This window comes from Nerophis ophidion, linkage group LG07 (genome assembly GCF_033978795.1).
Source record: "Nerophis ophidion isolate RoL-2023_Sa linkage group LG07, RoL_Noph_v1.0, whole genome shotgun sequence".
NCBI lineage: Eukaryota > Metazoa > Chordata > Actinopteri > Syngnathiformes > Syngnathidae > Nerophis > Nerophis ophidion.
Genome location: NC_084617.1, coordinates 62,429,392 through 62,446,501, shown reverse-complemented (window position 1 = coordinate 62,446,501; position 17,110 = coordinate 62,429,392). Strand labels below are relative to the sequence as shown.

Below are 17,110 nucleotides of genomic sequence, written 5' to 3'. Positions count from 1 at the left end.
TTCAAGGCTCAGGCAAAGGGAAAAAAAAAAAAAAAAAGACGATACCAGAAAGCTGCATTGAGGCAGGGAATTCAATGAATACGAGGAACTCACAGTTCAGGGTGATTGGTGGCGTATTGAATCTTCTGGGTCATGGAAAAGGGGTCGCAGCCCACACTGGAACACACGGCGTTCATGCCCTCCGTGGTGTTGAAACTGAAGCCTCGTTTTGTCACAAAATAAACGGGGACTCCCACTTCCAAATATTTGTACAGGTACTTGAAATAATCCAGCATGTAAGAGCCCTGCGTCAGAAAAAAACACCTTTGTAAAAAGTTGGTTAAGAGGCACGAGCAAATCAATAATGAATAAGGCAAAACATGTTCTCGACCAGGAGTAGGGAACCTATGGCTCGCGAGCCAGATGTGGCTCTTTTGATGACTGCATCTGGCTCTCGGATAAATCTGAGCTGACACTACTTAACACAATAAGTAATGAATAATTCCACTTGTAATCACAGTGTTAAAAATAATGTTAAAAATATAAAAATGCTCATGCATTTGAATCCATCCATCCTTTTCCTACCGGACCTGTTCAAGAAGTTGCCTTAAAGGTAAGACTTCATTTATTTATTATTGGTTAGTATAGGGCAGGGGTGCCCATTACGTCGATCGCGAGCTACCAGTCGACCGCGGGGGGTGTGTCAGTCGTTCTCGAGCCAGGCTTTAAAAAAAAATAGACTTAAAAATTAGTGATCATCAATCTTCACCAAGACGTCACTTAAATGACATTCACGGTACCGGAGGCTCTTGTGAGATGACGCTGGCTGCTGCAAGATCATTATTATTAAAATATGACCGAGAGGAGGGCGAGAAACACTTTTTATTTCAACAGACTCTCGCGCCGTACCTTCCGTCAAAACTCTAAAGGCCGACTGCACATTTCCTATCTTCACAATAAAAGCTTCATGCTGCCTGCGCTAACTAAATACAGAGTCTCGGAAAACTGGCGTGCACAAGTGATCCCTCAGAAAGCTGGCGTGCACAAGCGATGTGCACGCCAGCTTTCCGAGACTCTTATTTTGTTAGCGCAGGCAGCATGAAGCAGGGCTTTTATTGTGAAGATGGGAAATGTGCAGTCGGCCTTTAGAGTTTTGACGGAAGGGACGGCGCGAAAGTCTGTTGAAATAAAAAGTGTTTCTCGCCTTCCTCTCTGTCATTTTTTCATAATAATGAACTAGCAGCAGCCAGTGTCATCTCACAAGACCCTCGGGTGCCGTGAATGTCAATCAAGCAAGCTACGGAATTTGCCGCCAATGTTTTTCTTGTAAAGTGTATGGAAGCTGGATGAATTAGATGCCAAAAACCAACCACTTTCATGTGGTATTGTACAGAAAGGACAACTGTTTTTCTCCTCCATTTGAAAATGTGGGCGTTATCATCATTACTGTCTGATTCCAATCAATGTAAGTCATCAGAATCAGGTAATACACCAACTTATATTATTGTATTCGTGAAAGAAAGACATCTATATGTGTTACACATGCTTGTATTATCATTAAACACATTTAACTTGTTTATAAAATGTCTCTTTCATAAATAAATAAATATAAATGATATATATAAATGAGGTAGATCCCCTTGAGTTGGTCAATTCAAAATTAGCTCGCCTGCAGACAAAGTGTGGGCACCCCTGGTATAGGGCTAGCCCTTTTGGGGGTTCTTTAACAAGGCCCAGGTGGGCCATTTACACACCTGTCGCTGATTTCGAGGCCAGTCCTGGCAACACCCCGCTTCGCTGCAGACCCGCGGGCCACGCCCCCTCCTAAGTTAGCTTCAGAATAACAACGTTATTACAAAGAATAAGAGAGCTATTATACTCTAGAAATGTTGGTCTTACTTAAAAATGTACACTTTTAGTTGTGTTCAGTGTTAAAAATATATTATATGGCTCTTACGTAAATACATTTTAAAATATATGGCTTTTTGGCTCTCTCAGCCAAAAAGGTTCCCGACCTCTGTTCTAGACCAAAAATCACTTCATAATCGCTACTGCTCACAAGTGTCACCATATCTGAGTTATTGTGTAGAAATATGGGGAAATAATTACAAAAGTGCACTTCATTCACTAACCGTGTTACAAAAAAGATCAATTATAATAATACATAATGTTGGATATAGAAAACTTACAAACCCTTTATTTGCTAAATCACAATTATTGAAATTCAACGATTTGGTGCATTTGCAGACAGCTAAAATGATGCACAAAGCAAACTATAACCTGCTACCCAAGAATGTACAACAAAAAAAAGTCAAACACAAATACAAATAGACCAAATAGAAATTGAAAGAGTAAATGAAACCAAATTTCTAAGTATAATGATTGATGATAAACTGAATTGGAAATCTCATGTAAAAAATATACAACATAACCTAGCAGGAAACACGTCAATACTGAATAAAGCAAAACATGTTGTAGAGCAGTGGTTCTCAAATGGGGGTACGTGTACCCCTGGGGGTACTTGAAGATATGCCAAGGGGTACGTGAGATTTTTTTTTAAATATTCTAAAAATAGCAACAATTCAAAATCCTTTATAAATATATTTATTGAATAATACTTCAACAAAATATGAATGTAAGTTCATAAAGTGTGAAAAGAAATGCAAAAATGCAATATTCGGTGTCGACAGCTCGATTTTTTGTGGACCTGTTCCATAAATATTGATGTTAAAGATTTATTTTATTTGTAAAGAAATGTTTAGAATGAAGTTAATGAATCCAGAAGGATGTCTATTACAATCCCCAAAGAGGGCACTTTAAGTTGATGATTACTTCTATGTGTAGAAAATTGTATTTATAATTGAATCACTTGTTTATTTTCCAACAAGTTTTTAGTTATTTTTACATCTATTTTTCCTAATAGTTCAAGAAAGACCACTACAAATGAGCAATATTTTGCTCTGTTATACACTTTAATAAAACAAAAACTGTTGACATAAAGCTGTATTTTACTTCTTTATCATTTGTTTTCAACCAAAAAATGCTTTGCTCTGATTAGGGGGTACTTGAATTAAAAAAATGTTCACAGGGGGTACATCACTGAAAATAGGTTGAGAACCACTGCTCTAGACCAAAAATCACTTCATATTCTCTACTGCTCACTAGTGTTACCATATCTGTGTTATTTTGTAGAAATATGGGGAAATAATTACAAAAGTACACTTCATTCACTAACGGTGATACAAAAAAGATCAATTAGAATAATGCATAATGTTGGATATAGAGAACTTACAACCCCTTTAGTTTTTGAATAAAAAATACTGAAATTCCACGACATAGTGAGTTTGCAAACAGCTAAAATTATTCACAAAGCAAACAATAATCTGCTTCCCAAGAATATACAATAATTCTTCTAAAAAAAAAAGGAGGAATTCAAAACATTTGTATGCACGCACAACACTTAAGACCTTCGGTTGATCTTCATGTGGAATTAAATTATGGAATGGATTAAGCAAAGCAATCAAACAATGTACTAAAATTATCCACTTCAAGAAACTCTTCAAACTTATAGTGTTTACAAAGTATGAAGAAGAAAAACCATGATGAACATTCTCTATTTATTTCATCCATCCATTCTTTCATTCTCAAAATAATCTTACTTATCTCATCATATGAAACATAACTTACTTCACCATTTTTTAATTTCTATTGTGATTACTTATGGAGTATATTGTGAATAAATTGAGAAGAGGAAGTGAACAAAAGTTTTAGCAACCACCTCTTTAAGAAAGAGGTATGATTAAACAATATGAGGGGCCGTTAGGGACATTATTCAGAATTACCTCTTAAATACACTACTGAAATGCTCTCACATAAACAACTGAAATGTTTTTCTCTCACACTCACTACTGAAACACTCTTATACACACTACTGTGTGTGAGAGAAAAAAGAATTCAGTTGTTTATGTGAGAGCATTTCAGTAGTGTATGTAAGAGGTAATTCTGAATAATGTCCCTAACGGCCCCTCATAAAATAAACTCTGCTTCATCCTACTCCTTTTCGAACATGTTGAATAGAGGAACTGGAAATCGTGATGTATCATGCTGTATGCTTGCATGTTTGAAATAAACTCAAACTCAACTCAACAATTCTTCTCAACAAAAGAGGAGAACTATAACCTTGGAGGAAAATCTAATTCAAAACATTTGTATGCTCATACAAAAACTTAAAACCTTTTGCATATCAGTATGTGGAATTAAAGTATGGAATGGATTAACTAAAGAAATCAAACAAAGCAGCAATATGATTCAGTTTAAGAGACTGTTGAAACTACAAGTGTTCACAAAGTACACAGGACAAGAATTATGATGAGCATCTTGAACCCTTTTTGTTATTGAGACAAAGATTATTTATGTGTTTAATATTTGTTTTAATACCGTGGTATAATGTTTATTTGTTCACTGTTCTGTTAGAACAGGGGTAGGGAACCTATGGCTCTAGAGCCAGATGTGGCTCTTATAATGACTGCATCTGGCTCTCAGATAAATCTTATCTTACATTGCTTATTTGTAAAATAATAGATTCTATTTGTAAGAAGCACTTTAAACAACCTGAAAGTGCCACAGTGTAAAAAAAATTGTAATAATAAAAATAAAAAAAATACAAAAATAGAAACAGCCCAATAGCTACAACCAGCATGCATGTCTATAGAAAGGCGTTTTTAAAAAGATGGGTTTTTACGCCTTTTTTAAAAGCATCCACAGTCTGAGGTGCCCTCAGGTGGTCAGGGAGAACATTCCACAGACTTACACGATAAGTAATTAATAATTCCGCTGGTAATCCCAGTGTTAAAAATAATGTTCAAAATATAAAACATTCTCATGCATTTTAATCCATCCATCTGTTTCTACCGCACCTGTTCAAGAAGTCGCATAAATGGACAAAAGTATTTTGTTTGTTATTTTTTATCTTCAGAATAACAATGTTATTAAAAAGGATAAGAGATGCACCCATTTAGATGTTGTAATCTGGGAAAGTCCAAATGAAAGAAGTATCACGCTAGGACTGTGGATGTTTGTGCTTCCTCGATGCAAGGATGATGTGGGACTCGTCAGGCATGAATGTAAGTACATGATGTTTTTTAAATAAACAAACAAACTACAAAAAGGCAAACCAAGGACACGCTCTGTGGCGGATAAAAATCTATACTATACTTAAAACAAAACAGCACAATGGCATGACTATATACAAACAAAACAAAACTAGCACAATGGCATAAATACAAAAACGTACACGGCATGGAACTATGGACAAGGACATGAAGGAGGTGCAGCATGGGTAGGGTGCGTGCGCATGTGAGAAGATCCCAGAATGATGAACAGAAAAAGAGTGACTTAAGTAGCTGTGATGATTAGTGAAAACAGGGGAGACTGAGAACAGGGACGTGACATGACAGGTGAAAAGTAAAGAGTTGGCATGGAAACAAACAAAACCAGGAAGTGCAAAACGTGACTGAATGTCCAAAATCAAAACATAACATGACAAAACAAAACATGGTCCATAGGTGTGACAAGAAGAGGCATACAATTCTCTTGTCAGAGCGTGGGACGTCACCGTACAAGGGTACAGGTTTACGGATTTCTCCTCATTGAGCTAAATTGAATCCCGTCTCTGTTTAATTCCTTGCTTCTTGTCTGTTTAATAGATGTCATCAGTGTTTGAACCTGACAGTTGTATTCAGTGTTAAAAATATTATATGGTTCTCACGGAAATACATTTCAAAATATTTGGCTTTCATGGCTCTCTCAGCCCAAAAGGTTCCAGAACCCTGTGTTAGAGAGAACAAGGAAATTGGACAAAATTGCAATGGTTTGAAAAGGGGTAGGATTAAATAAACTCTGCTTCTTCCTACTCCTTTCCGGACGTGCCGTAATGAAACAACTGGAATGGTGTGATGCATTACATTTTATCTTATGAATGTTCCAAATAAACTGAAATACAGGACTGACCTGGGGCATGGCCAGCTCCTGGTCCAGACCCACGGTCACGTTGAACATGAGGTAGAGCGAAGCGCTGAACATGAAGAGGAACGCCAACATCTGCGGAGAATGTTTGCCACGACACCTTTAAGAGATGGTCATTGTCATTCAAGATTGAAATAATGTCTCCGTCCTACCACCAGGAATCGAACGTAACGGTTGAGCAGCACGGGGGCGTAATATTTCCTCATGAGCGGGAGCAGGAAGCCCTCGTTGGGCTTGTTGGGTCTCTTGGTCGCCACGGTGACGCAGCAGAACAGCTCGCAGCGGTTGTCGTCCTGGCGCCGGGCGTCCAGCGACAGGAGCGCCACGAAGGCCGTCATCTGGAGGACGAAGTCCATGAGCACGGCCAGAGCGGCGTACAAAGCGAAGGACTTCACTGCAGGCATGGTGGACAAGGCCCCTTGGAGACAAAGACAGCACAGCACGGTCAGAACATTAGGCACACCTGCACATAATAATGGTAACAGCATTTATATTGTACAATGTTTGTATGATAGTATACACAATGTTAGTATGCTAGTTTACACAATGTAAGTATGGTAGTATACATAATGTACACTATATTGACAAAAGTATTTGGCCACCAGCTTTGACTCACATATGAACTTTGGTGATTGAACCCCCAAATATAGGTTGCCTCTCTCTCTTCCCTTTCCATCCATCCATTTCCTACCGCTTATTCCCTTATGGGGTCGCGGGGGGCGCTGGCGCCTATCTCAGCTACAATCGGGCGGAAGGCGGGGTACACCCTGGACAAGTCGCCACCTCATCGCAGGGCCAACACAGATAGACAGACAACACTCACACTCACATTCACACACTAGGGCCAATTTAGTGTTGCCAATCAACCTATCCCCAGGTGCATGTTTTTGGAAGTGGGAGGAAGCCGGAGTACCCGGAGGGAACCCACGCATTCACGGGGAGAACATCCAAACTCCACACAGAAAGATCCAGACCCTGGGATTGAACCCAGGACTGCAGGACCTCTGTATTGTGAGGCTGACGCACTAACCCCTCTCCCACCGTGAAGCCTCTCTTCCCTTTCATCTTTCTGTATCCTTTCTTTTTTTTTTTTTTTTTCATTTATTTATTTATTTTTGTATTATCTTTCCAGCTATCATTATGTATACGTATTGTTGCATTCGAACAACTGTATTGTTGATAATAGAGGTAAACTATTGGTTTTGTTCATGATCAATAGCGCTTTTTCTATTGGTATTTGTATTGCTCCAGTTTTAGTGTAAAAATGCTCATTGTCATTACTATATTATTTATTTCACTAACTGCTTATTTGCTATCACTTTTACGATCATATTTGTACATATTGTATGTGCTGGTGTTCTATTGTTGTTGTTGTATTTGCTGTTGTTGTTTTTGTCTCTCTGTCTAATCCCCCTCTTATCCCCACAATTTCCCCCTCTGTCTTCCTTTTTTTCTCTTTCTATCCCCTCCTGCTCCGGCCCGGCTGCACCAAATGATAATATAAATACATTTAATAAAGTCAAATTCAAATAAGGTCACAAGAGAAGTATCCCACACTTCTCTTTTGTAAAGTAAATCTGAACAGCCGATATGGGCATCCTCATCAACTGTATGATTTGCCTGAGAAGCTGGACAGGACAAAAAAAAAAAAAAAAAAAAAGTGCCATCCCAGTCCTAAACCATGGGGTTCAATATGATATCGGTCCACCTTTTGCAGCTATTACAGCTTAAACCAGGGATATCCAAAGTGCGGCCCGCGGGTTATTTTTTAACGGCCCCACGGCACATTTTAAGAATACAATTGAAAAAAAATCAAAAATATAAAAAGTGGTATAAAAGAGCAAACAGGTGAAATGTAACAATAAATTGTTGCGATGCTTACTCTTATAACACAAAGCTGCCATGCAGGCTGTTTCTTTCTTTAAAAAATAATCATGAATCTACGTCAATGTCATTTTCGTCATGCCTGTTAATCTGGTTTCATGTTTGATCATGTTTTGTTTTGTTTTCTGGACTCTTTTGGCGTTTGCACTTGTTTTCTTGGTCACCATAGCTACTCACTAGTTTCCACCTGGTTCCCCTCTCACACCTGTTTCTAGTTACCACGGCCACTATTTATGTCACTTGCTTTCTGTTTATCGTTCTGGGTACTTTGCATTCTGCCTTATGCCTTCATGCCTGCATTTTTCGTACAAACCTTCACGCCTTGCCACGTAAGATCTGTGTATTTTTCACCTAAAGTGCAAGTTTCTGGTTTATTGAGTATCGTTGTTAGCATCTTTGGTTTATTTAAAGATAGCCCTGCCATTGTGCTGTTTTTGTTGAAGTTTAAGTATAGATTATTAGCCGCCACCGAGCGTGTCCTTTGTTTGCCTTTTTGTATTTTTGTAATTAATAAATATGTACTCACATTCATGCCTGACTCGTCCAACATCATCTCTGCATCGAGGAAGCAAAAACAATCACGGTCCCGGCTTGACAATTTTGAATTATTGACTTATTCAAGACTCCGATTTCGTCACATTAAATATTCCACTTTGAAATATTTTTGGGGTAAAATGTTGCATATTTTGTTGTTTTGCCATTCAAAAAACTGAGCTGTTTTTTTTTAAAGAAGGGTCTAAAACATACAAATAAAAAACGTAAACAACAATTAAAAGTTAAAATTGACGGATATATTTGAAGTTGATCTCGAGATTATTGTGATAAAAGTAAACACTAAAAAAAATGTATCATTTATTTTTTAACACTTTAATGAGTAGGATACTTTTGGATCCCCAATTATTTTAGTGTGATTTGTTTTAAAGTGTCATTCCTCAAAAAATAAATAATTAATCAAAATCCAAAATTAAGGCTCCCATCTCAAATATTCCACCTAAAAAAGTTATTGGGTGAAAATATTGCATATTTTGTGTTTTTTTTCATTTTTTTCCCCCTAATGTTGATCTAGAGATTTAAAACTTGAATAATAAGGAAAATAGTAATGCTGAATAATGACTCATTTGTAATATTTTTTTGGACCAAAACCCTTTGAGGCCCCCAGGATCATAACTGAGTGGAGGCCTAAATGTATATTTTTTATACATATATTGCATTGGTTTTTAAAATAAAAAATATGAAAATGGCCCCCGCTTGCTTTGATTTTTCAGTGTGCGGCCCTCAGTCGAAAAAGTTTGGACACTCCTGGCTTAAACTATTCTAGAAAGGCTGTCCACAAGTTTGCAGAGTATGTTTATAGGAATTTTACACCAATCTTCCAAAAGCACATTGGTGATGTTGGTCGAGAAGCCCTGGCTCTCAGTCTCCGTTCTAATTCATCCCAAAGGTGTTCTACCGGGTTCAGGTCAGGACTCTGTTCAGGCCAGTCAGGTTCACCCACACCAGACTCTGTCATTCATGTCTTTATGGACCTTGGTTTGTGCACTGGTGCACAGTCATATTGGAAGAGGAAGGGGCACTCTCCGAACTGTTCCCACAAGGTTGGGAGCATGGAATTGTCCAAAATGTTTTGGTATCCTGGAGAATTCAAAGTTCATTTTGTTGGCCCTAACTACTGAAAAACAACCCCCACACCATATTTCCTCCTCCACCAAATTTCACACTCTGCACAATGCAGTCCGAAATGTACCGTTCTCCTGGCAACCTCCAAACCCAGACTCATCTATCGGAATGCCGGATGGAAAAGCGTGATTCATCACTCCAGAGAAGGCGTCTCCACTGCTCCAGAGCAGTGGTTCTTAACCTTGTTGGAGGTACCGAACCCAGTTCCATATGCGCATTCATCAAAGCCTTCTTTAGTGAAAAATAAAATGGTTTTTTTCAAATTCAAGACAAAGTTGTATGTTTTTTTACTGGTGCACAACACAGAGCATGAACTCACAACAAATTACACACCTGCAAATCAGTGTGATTTCTGATGCTGCCATATACATAATACGCCGATAGGTAGAAGTTTTTATTTACACGATGAGTTGGGTGTGTCTTGACCTCCGCGGCGGAGGCTCCGCCAAACCCCTGAGGCCAACTCACCGAAACCCTAGTGTTCGATCGAACCCAGGTAAAGAACCACTGCTCTAGAGTCCAGTGGCGACGTGCTTGACACCACTGCAGCCCACGCTTTACATTGGATTTGGTGATCTATGGCTTAGATACAGCTGTTCGGCCATGGAAACCCATTCCATGAAGCTCTCTGCGTACTGTACGTGGGCTAAGTGGAAGGTCACATGAAGTTTGGAGCTCTGTAGGGACTGACTGTGCAGAAAGTCATTGCACTATGCCAGGGGTCTGGAACCTTTTTGGCTGAGAGAGCCAAGAAACCAAATATTTTAAAATGTATTTACTTAAGAGCCATATAATATATTTTTTAACAATGAACATAACTAAAAGTGTGCAGTTTCTTCTTCAATTTCGTTTTCGCTATCTGCCTCCATACTCCGACCATCTGTTTCAATACATGCGTAATCTGTTGAGTTGCTTAAGCCGCTCAAATCCGAGTCTGAATCCGAGCTAATGTCGCTATATTGAATTGAATTGAATTGAATTATATTTACATAGCGCTTTTCTCATGTGACTCAAAGCGCTTTACATGGTGACACCCAATATCTAAGTTACATTTAAACCAGTGTGGGTGGCACTGGGAGCAGGTGGGTAAAGTGTCTTGCCCAAGGACACAACGGCAGTGACTAGGATGGCACAAGCGGGAATCGAACCTGCAACCCTCAAGTTGCTGGCACGGCCACTCTACCAACCGAGTCATGCCGCCCTTGCTGTGGTAACCGCCATGTTGTTTGTATTGGCAGCCCTGTATGACGTCACAGGGAAATGGATAGTGGTTTCGAAGATAGCGAAAATAAGGCACTTTAAAGCTTTATTTAGGGATATTCCGGGACTGGTGAAATTTTGAAAAAAACTGGGAACTGATTTTTATTGTTTTCAACCCTTTTGAAATTGTGATAATGTTCCCCTTTAAGACCAACATTTCTAGAGTATAATAGGTCTCTTATTCCTTGTAATAACGTTGTTATTCTGAAGCTAACTTGGGAGGGGGCGTGGCCTGCAGGTGTGCAGCGAAGCGGGGTGTTGCCAGGACCGACCTCGAAATCAGCGACAGGTGTGTAAATGGCCCACCTGGGCCTTGTCGAAGAACCCCCAAGAGGGCTAGCCCTACACTGAACACTTATAAATAAATTATTTCTTACCCTTAAGGCAACTTCTTGAACAGGTGCGGTAGAAAAAAGGATGGATGGATTCAAATGCATGAGCATTTTTATATTTTTAACGTTATTTTTAACACTGTGATTACAAGTGGAATTATTCATTACTTATTGTGTTAAGCAGTGTCAGCTCAGATTTATCCGAGAGCCAGATGCAGTCATCAAAAGAGCCACATCTGGCTCACGAGCCAAAGGTTCCCTACCCCTGTACTATGCGCTTCAGCATCCGCTGACTCCTCTCTGTCAGTTTACGTGGCCTACCAACTGGTGGCTGAGTTGCTGTTGTTCCTAAACTCTTCCATTTTCCTATACCTCAGTAGAAGCACTTAAGTCTCACCTTAAAACTCATCTGTATACTCTAGCCTTTAAATAGACCTCCTTTTTAGACCAGTTGATCTGCCGCTTCTTTTCTTTCTCCTATGTCCCCCCCTCCCTTGTGGAGGGGGTCCGGTCCGATGACCATGGATGAAGTACTGGCTGTCCAGAGTCGAGACCCAGGATGGACCGCTCGTCGGGACCCAGGATGGACCGCTCGCCTGTATCGGTTGGGGACATCTCTACGCTGCTGATCCGCTTGAGATGGTTTCCTGTGGACGGGACTCTCGCTGCTGTCTTGGAGCCACTATGGATTGAACTTTCACAGTATCATGTTAGACCCGCTCGACATCCATTGCTTTTGGTCCCCTAGAGGGGGGGGTTGCCCACATCTGAGGTCCTCTCCAAGGTTTCTCATAGTCAGCATTGTCACTGGCGTCCCACTGGATGTGAATTCTCCCTGCCCACTGGGTGTGAGTTTTCCTTGCCCTTTTGTGGGTTCTTCCGAGGATGTTGTAGTCGTAAGGATTTGTGCAGTCCTTTGAGACATTTGTGATTTGGGGCTATATAAATAAACATTGATTGATGATTGATTGATAATAAAGCCGACAGTTGACTTTGGAATATTTAGGAGCGAGGAAATTTCACGACTGGATTTGTTGCACAGGTGGCATCCTATGACACTTCCACGTTGGAAATCACTGAGCTCTTGATAATATTTTTTTCAAAACATTTTTTTTACCCCACATACCCATTCTTACACGCATTCTTACTTGAAGACCATCTCTAAAAATATCCTTACCTAGAAAGAAGCAGACCGACTCAGAGAGACTGCACAGGAGCATACTGGGAGCCACGTTCCCAAGCACACGGCCAATCTGCTGCTCTCTTTTCTCTTCGGGCCGCCGGACATCTCTCTGGCAGATGTAGAAAAAACAAATCAACACAATTGCTATTGCAGACTTTGTAGAGAACCAATAAAAAACACATCAGCGTAGAAAAAGATAAACACCTGGTATTCCAGGACAAAGATGAAGATGTTGTCGGCTCCGACGGCGAGCACCAGGAAAGGCACGACCTGCAGGATGACCAGCGAGGAAGGAATACCGATCCAGGAGTAGAAGCCCATGGAAGCCAACACCGAGCATGCGACCACTAAGATCCCACCCAGACCCACGAGGAACTTTGAGTCCACCTACGGGAGACAAAAAACTTTGTGAACTCTTTTACTGGATCACATGGTCTGTATTGCAAACTGGAAAACTATATGCATGTTTGAAATAAACTGACACCATAAACCATAATGTCCAGTATGCAGATATGACAGTGGTTCTCAAACGTTTTTCTCCAGAAAACACTTGGCTCTCCAAGTACCACCATAATCACCAATATTACAATCCAGCAGTGTAGTAGGCCTAAGTATTCATTAAATTAATAGGTAGAGGGTTTATTTATTAAGTATATTTAATATTTTTGGCCACTGTGACGATACACACTGTTTGAACAATAACACTGTGTGTGAATATTTAATTAAGCGATCCATTGTGTTTCCACGAGATGAAGCCCACACTACAGTTTGAGAATCACTGCTAGATGGCATAGACATCAAATTCCAAAGAATAAAAACATTGTCTGGTCTTCATCAATGTCATGGAAATGCTATTATATCTCAGTATACACACACAGACACACACACACACACATATATATATATATATATATATGTATATATATATATATATATGGTAATCCTATATATATATATATATATAATAATTATGGATGGATAATAATTGTATCTAAGTTATCATAAATCTTTGTGTTACATTGAGTTCAAAAGCTGTCTTGGATCCTACCAAGCAAAAGTCTTGTAAAACTCCACTGTATACGATGGGAGGAGACAGGAGGGGTTGTTGTTGTTGTTTTTTTTCTTCTATTGCAAACCACAGGAAGATTTTGTCTTGACCCGAGATCTACAAAGCGAAAAAAGAAAGCAGGACCTGCCCAAGCTCCAGGCACCTCTTCTTTGAACTGCTATACGACCTTTTCTTTGAACTGTTTTATGACCTTTTCTTTGAACTGTTTTGTAACAAAGGCGATGGCTGTTTACAACCCCCCTCCCTTAGAATCAGCTGTTGGCATGTAATCGAAAAATGTCCAAATAAAAGAGGAGGCGAATAATCTTTTGTCAGAGCGTGGAGACACTGTACAAGGGTACAGGTGTACGCGTTTCTCCTCATTGAGCCAAATTTAATTCTGTCTCTGTTTGATTCCTTGCTTCTTGTCTTGTTTAATAGACATCATCAGTGTTTTAACCTGACAATATACATCTGCGGTCCCCTCCAATGAGGTTCCTTATTGTGCCCATTGGTTTGAGTTTTTTCCTGCCCTGATGTGTGATCTGAGCCAAGGACGTCGTTGTGGCTTGTGCAGCCCTTTGAGACATTTGTGATTAAGGCCTATAAAAGGAAACTCTGATATATATATATATATATATATATATATATATATATATATATATACATATATATATATATATATATATATATATATATATATATATATATATATATATATATATATATATATATATATATATACGAAGTTCCTGCAGTCCTGGGTTCAAATCCAGGCTCGGGATCTTTCTGTGTGGAGTTTGCATGTTCTCCCCGTGAATGCGTGGGTTCCCTCCGGGTACTCCGGCTTCCTCCCACTTCCAAAAACATGCACCTGGGGATAGGTTGATTGGCAACACTAAATTGGCCCTAGTGTGTGAATGTGAGTGTGACTGTTGTCTGTCTATCTGTGTTGGCCCTGCGATGAGGTGGGGAATTGTCCAGGGTGTACCCCACCTTCCGCCCGATTGTAGCTGAGATAGGCGCCAGCGCCCCCCGCAACCCCAAAAAGGGAATAAGCGGTAGAAAATGGATGGATGGATATATATATATATATATATATATATATATATATATATATATATATATATATGTTAGGTCAGGAAAAAACACAGAGCCTATTTCATACCCAACATCCTGTTTCGCGGGTTTCCCTGCTATTCAGGGGATTCTTCAGGAAAATCCCCTGAAGAGCAAGGAAAACTGCGAAATAGGGATTAAATAGCCACTGTGTTTTTTCCTGACCTAACGTATATTCCGCTCTGCCCCGGTATTGAGCACACACACTGGGTATGGTGAGATTATCCTCTGCATCCTCTCCATCACCCTCACCCTCTATTTCGCAGTTTTCCTTGCTCTTCAGGGGATTTTCCTGAAGAATCCCCTGAATAGCAGGGAAACCCGCGAAACAGGATGTTGGGTATGAAATAGGCTCTGTGTTTTTTCCTGACCTAACATATATATATATATATATATATATATATATATATATATATATATATATATATATATATATATCCATCCATCCATTTTCTACCGCTTATTCCCTTTTTGGGGTTGCGGGGGGCGCTGGCGCCTATCTCAGCTACAATCGGGCGGAAGATTATCCTCTGCATCCTCTCCATCACCCTCACCCCCTGAGAGGTGAGGGGAGCAGTGAGCAGCAGCGTTGGCCGCGCCCGGGAATCATTTTGGTGATTGATCCCCCAATTCCAACCCCTTGATACTGAGTGCAAAGCAGGGAGGCAATGGGTCCCATTTTTATAGTCTTTGGTATGACTCGGTCAGGGTTAGAACTCACGACATACCGATCTCAGGGCGGACACTCTAACGACAAGGCCACTGAGCTGGCTATATAACGGATAAAACACAGAAACCTCGACCATATATATATATATATATATATATATATATATATATATATATATATATATATATATATATATATATATATATATATATATATATATAACTCCAAAAGGGACAGGCGGTACAAAATGGATGGATGGATATATGAGATTGTATAATTCAGCAGACAAGGCTATATTCATGTCTTACCAGTATGCGCCTCCATGATGAGTACTCCCCCAATGCAACAGCGATGTAAACAAAGATTACAGCATAGCTGATCATGAAGATGGGAATGTCCTCTGCTGTTGTGCGATTAATCTCGTCCTCCAGAGACCTCTGTGGGTTTTAGCACAAGCCATATAGTCTCGAAAAATAACAGTCTTTTTGATTTCCTACTTAGACATTAGCACTAGTGACTATTTGTTAAATGTTCTCGTAGTGAGTCCCCGATTTTCAATACCTCTGCCATGTATGCAAATGTGAAGTTGGCCGTTGGGTCTCTTTGGTAGGCTTGGACAATTTTCAGATACTCTTTCTCCCACTGCAAGGCCACGTTAAACTTGATGTTAGTCCGCGGGTAGTTGTTGAGGGAGAAGGTCAAGATGAAGGCCTCTGCATTAGTGTAATCATCACCTGGGAGGAAAAATGTCAGAACATGGCTGGATGAGGTGCATTGTTAGTGTGTAAAAACAATATATATTTTTAAAAATATGTATGAATACTGGGGATATCTTCGTCCAAATTTTTGGCCTTAGAACACAACAGAACAAATACCCAGAATCCCATGCATCCCTAACTCTTCCGGGCTACATTATACACCCCCGCTACCACTGACGCACGGAGGGGGAGTTAGTGGGGGTGTATAATGTGAGCCCGTAAGGGTTAGGGATGCATGGGATTCTGGGTATTTGTTCTGTTGTGTTGATGTTGTGTTACAGTGCAGATGTACTCCCAAAATGTGTTTGTCATTCTTGTTTGGTGTTGGTCCACAGTGTGGCGCATATTAGTAAGAGTGTTAAAGTTGTTTATATCACAACCCTCAGTGTAACCTGTATGGCTGTTGAACAAGGTATGCCTTGCAGTCGCCTGAGCGTTGAGTCAGCAGCCACACACTCAATTTGGCCGGCACTCAGACAGCATAGTATTAAAGCGGACGTGACGACGTGGTCGAGAGGACGTTTAAGGCAATGCCATCACGGCACCCCCTCAATATTGTTGTCGGGGTGAAAATCTGTGAACGTTATCCTGGTGTGATTTCTGGGGGAGGCACTGAAATCAGGATAACCTCTCGGAAAAATTGGGGGGTCGGCAAGTATGCAGCTGAGCCACATCAGAGTGATCCAAAGCTACATGCGGCTCTGGAGCCGCGGGTTCCCGACCCCTGGCCTAGTGCAATGCTTCTCAATTATTCTTTGACATGCCCCCCCTTGGGGGCATAATCCTCCCTAAATTGATATATGATTGAGAACCTGATATTTATTTACTGTTAGAAGCAGTCTTTACAGCTTGCGCTCAAATTAGCAGTTAATCGCCGATTAGTACCATGAATTGATTAACGTGGACCCTGACATTTAGTGGTCAATTGTACGGAATATGTACTGTACTGTGCAATCTACTAATAAAAGTTTCAATCAATCAAAGTTAAAAAAGCTAATATCAAAATATTGCAAAATTAGCACATCAGATCAGAACGCTAAAGGCAAATCCACTAAACATAGACCACAAAAAACTGCAACATTACTGGGACTGTGTGTGCGTTGGCTCTTTGCACGACAATGCGGAATTACGTTGATATGGTAATATGGACTCGGGACTGACTCTAATATTGGGGAA

At 40.1% G+C, this 17,110-nt stretch overlaps 1 protein-coding gene across 1 annotated transcript in view; it reads right to left on the bottom strand.

Moving 5' to 3' along the window:
* The window catches only part of npc1l1 (NPC1-like 1), a 50,271-nt gene that overhangs the window by 18,439 nt on the left and 14,722 nt on the right, over positions 1 to 17,110 (bottom strand). Inside the window, exons 7-13 of the mRNA XM_061906810.1 lie at positions 15,738 to 15,910; positions 15,485 to 15,613; positions 12,544 to 12,726; positions 12,334 to 12,448; positions 6,156 to 6,421; positions 5,989 to 6,078; positions 94 to 284 (exon numbers count right to left, since the gene is read on the bottom strand). Coding sequence (XP_061762794.1) covers positions 94 to 284; positions 5,989 to 6,078; positions 6,156 to 6,421; positions 12,334 to 12,448; positions 12,544 to 12,726; positions 15,485 to 15,613; positions 15,738 to 15,910 — 1,147 coding nt within the window. The remainder of the gene's footprint in view (positions 1 to 93; positions 285 to 5,988; positions 6,079 to 6,155; positions 6,422 to 12,333; positions 12,449 to 12,543; positions 12,727 to 15,484; positions 15,614 to 15,737; positions 15,911 to 17,110) is intronic.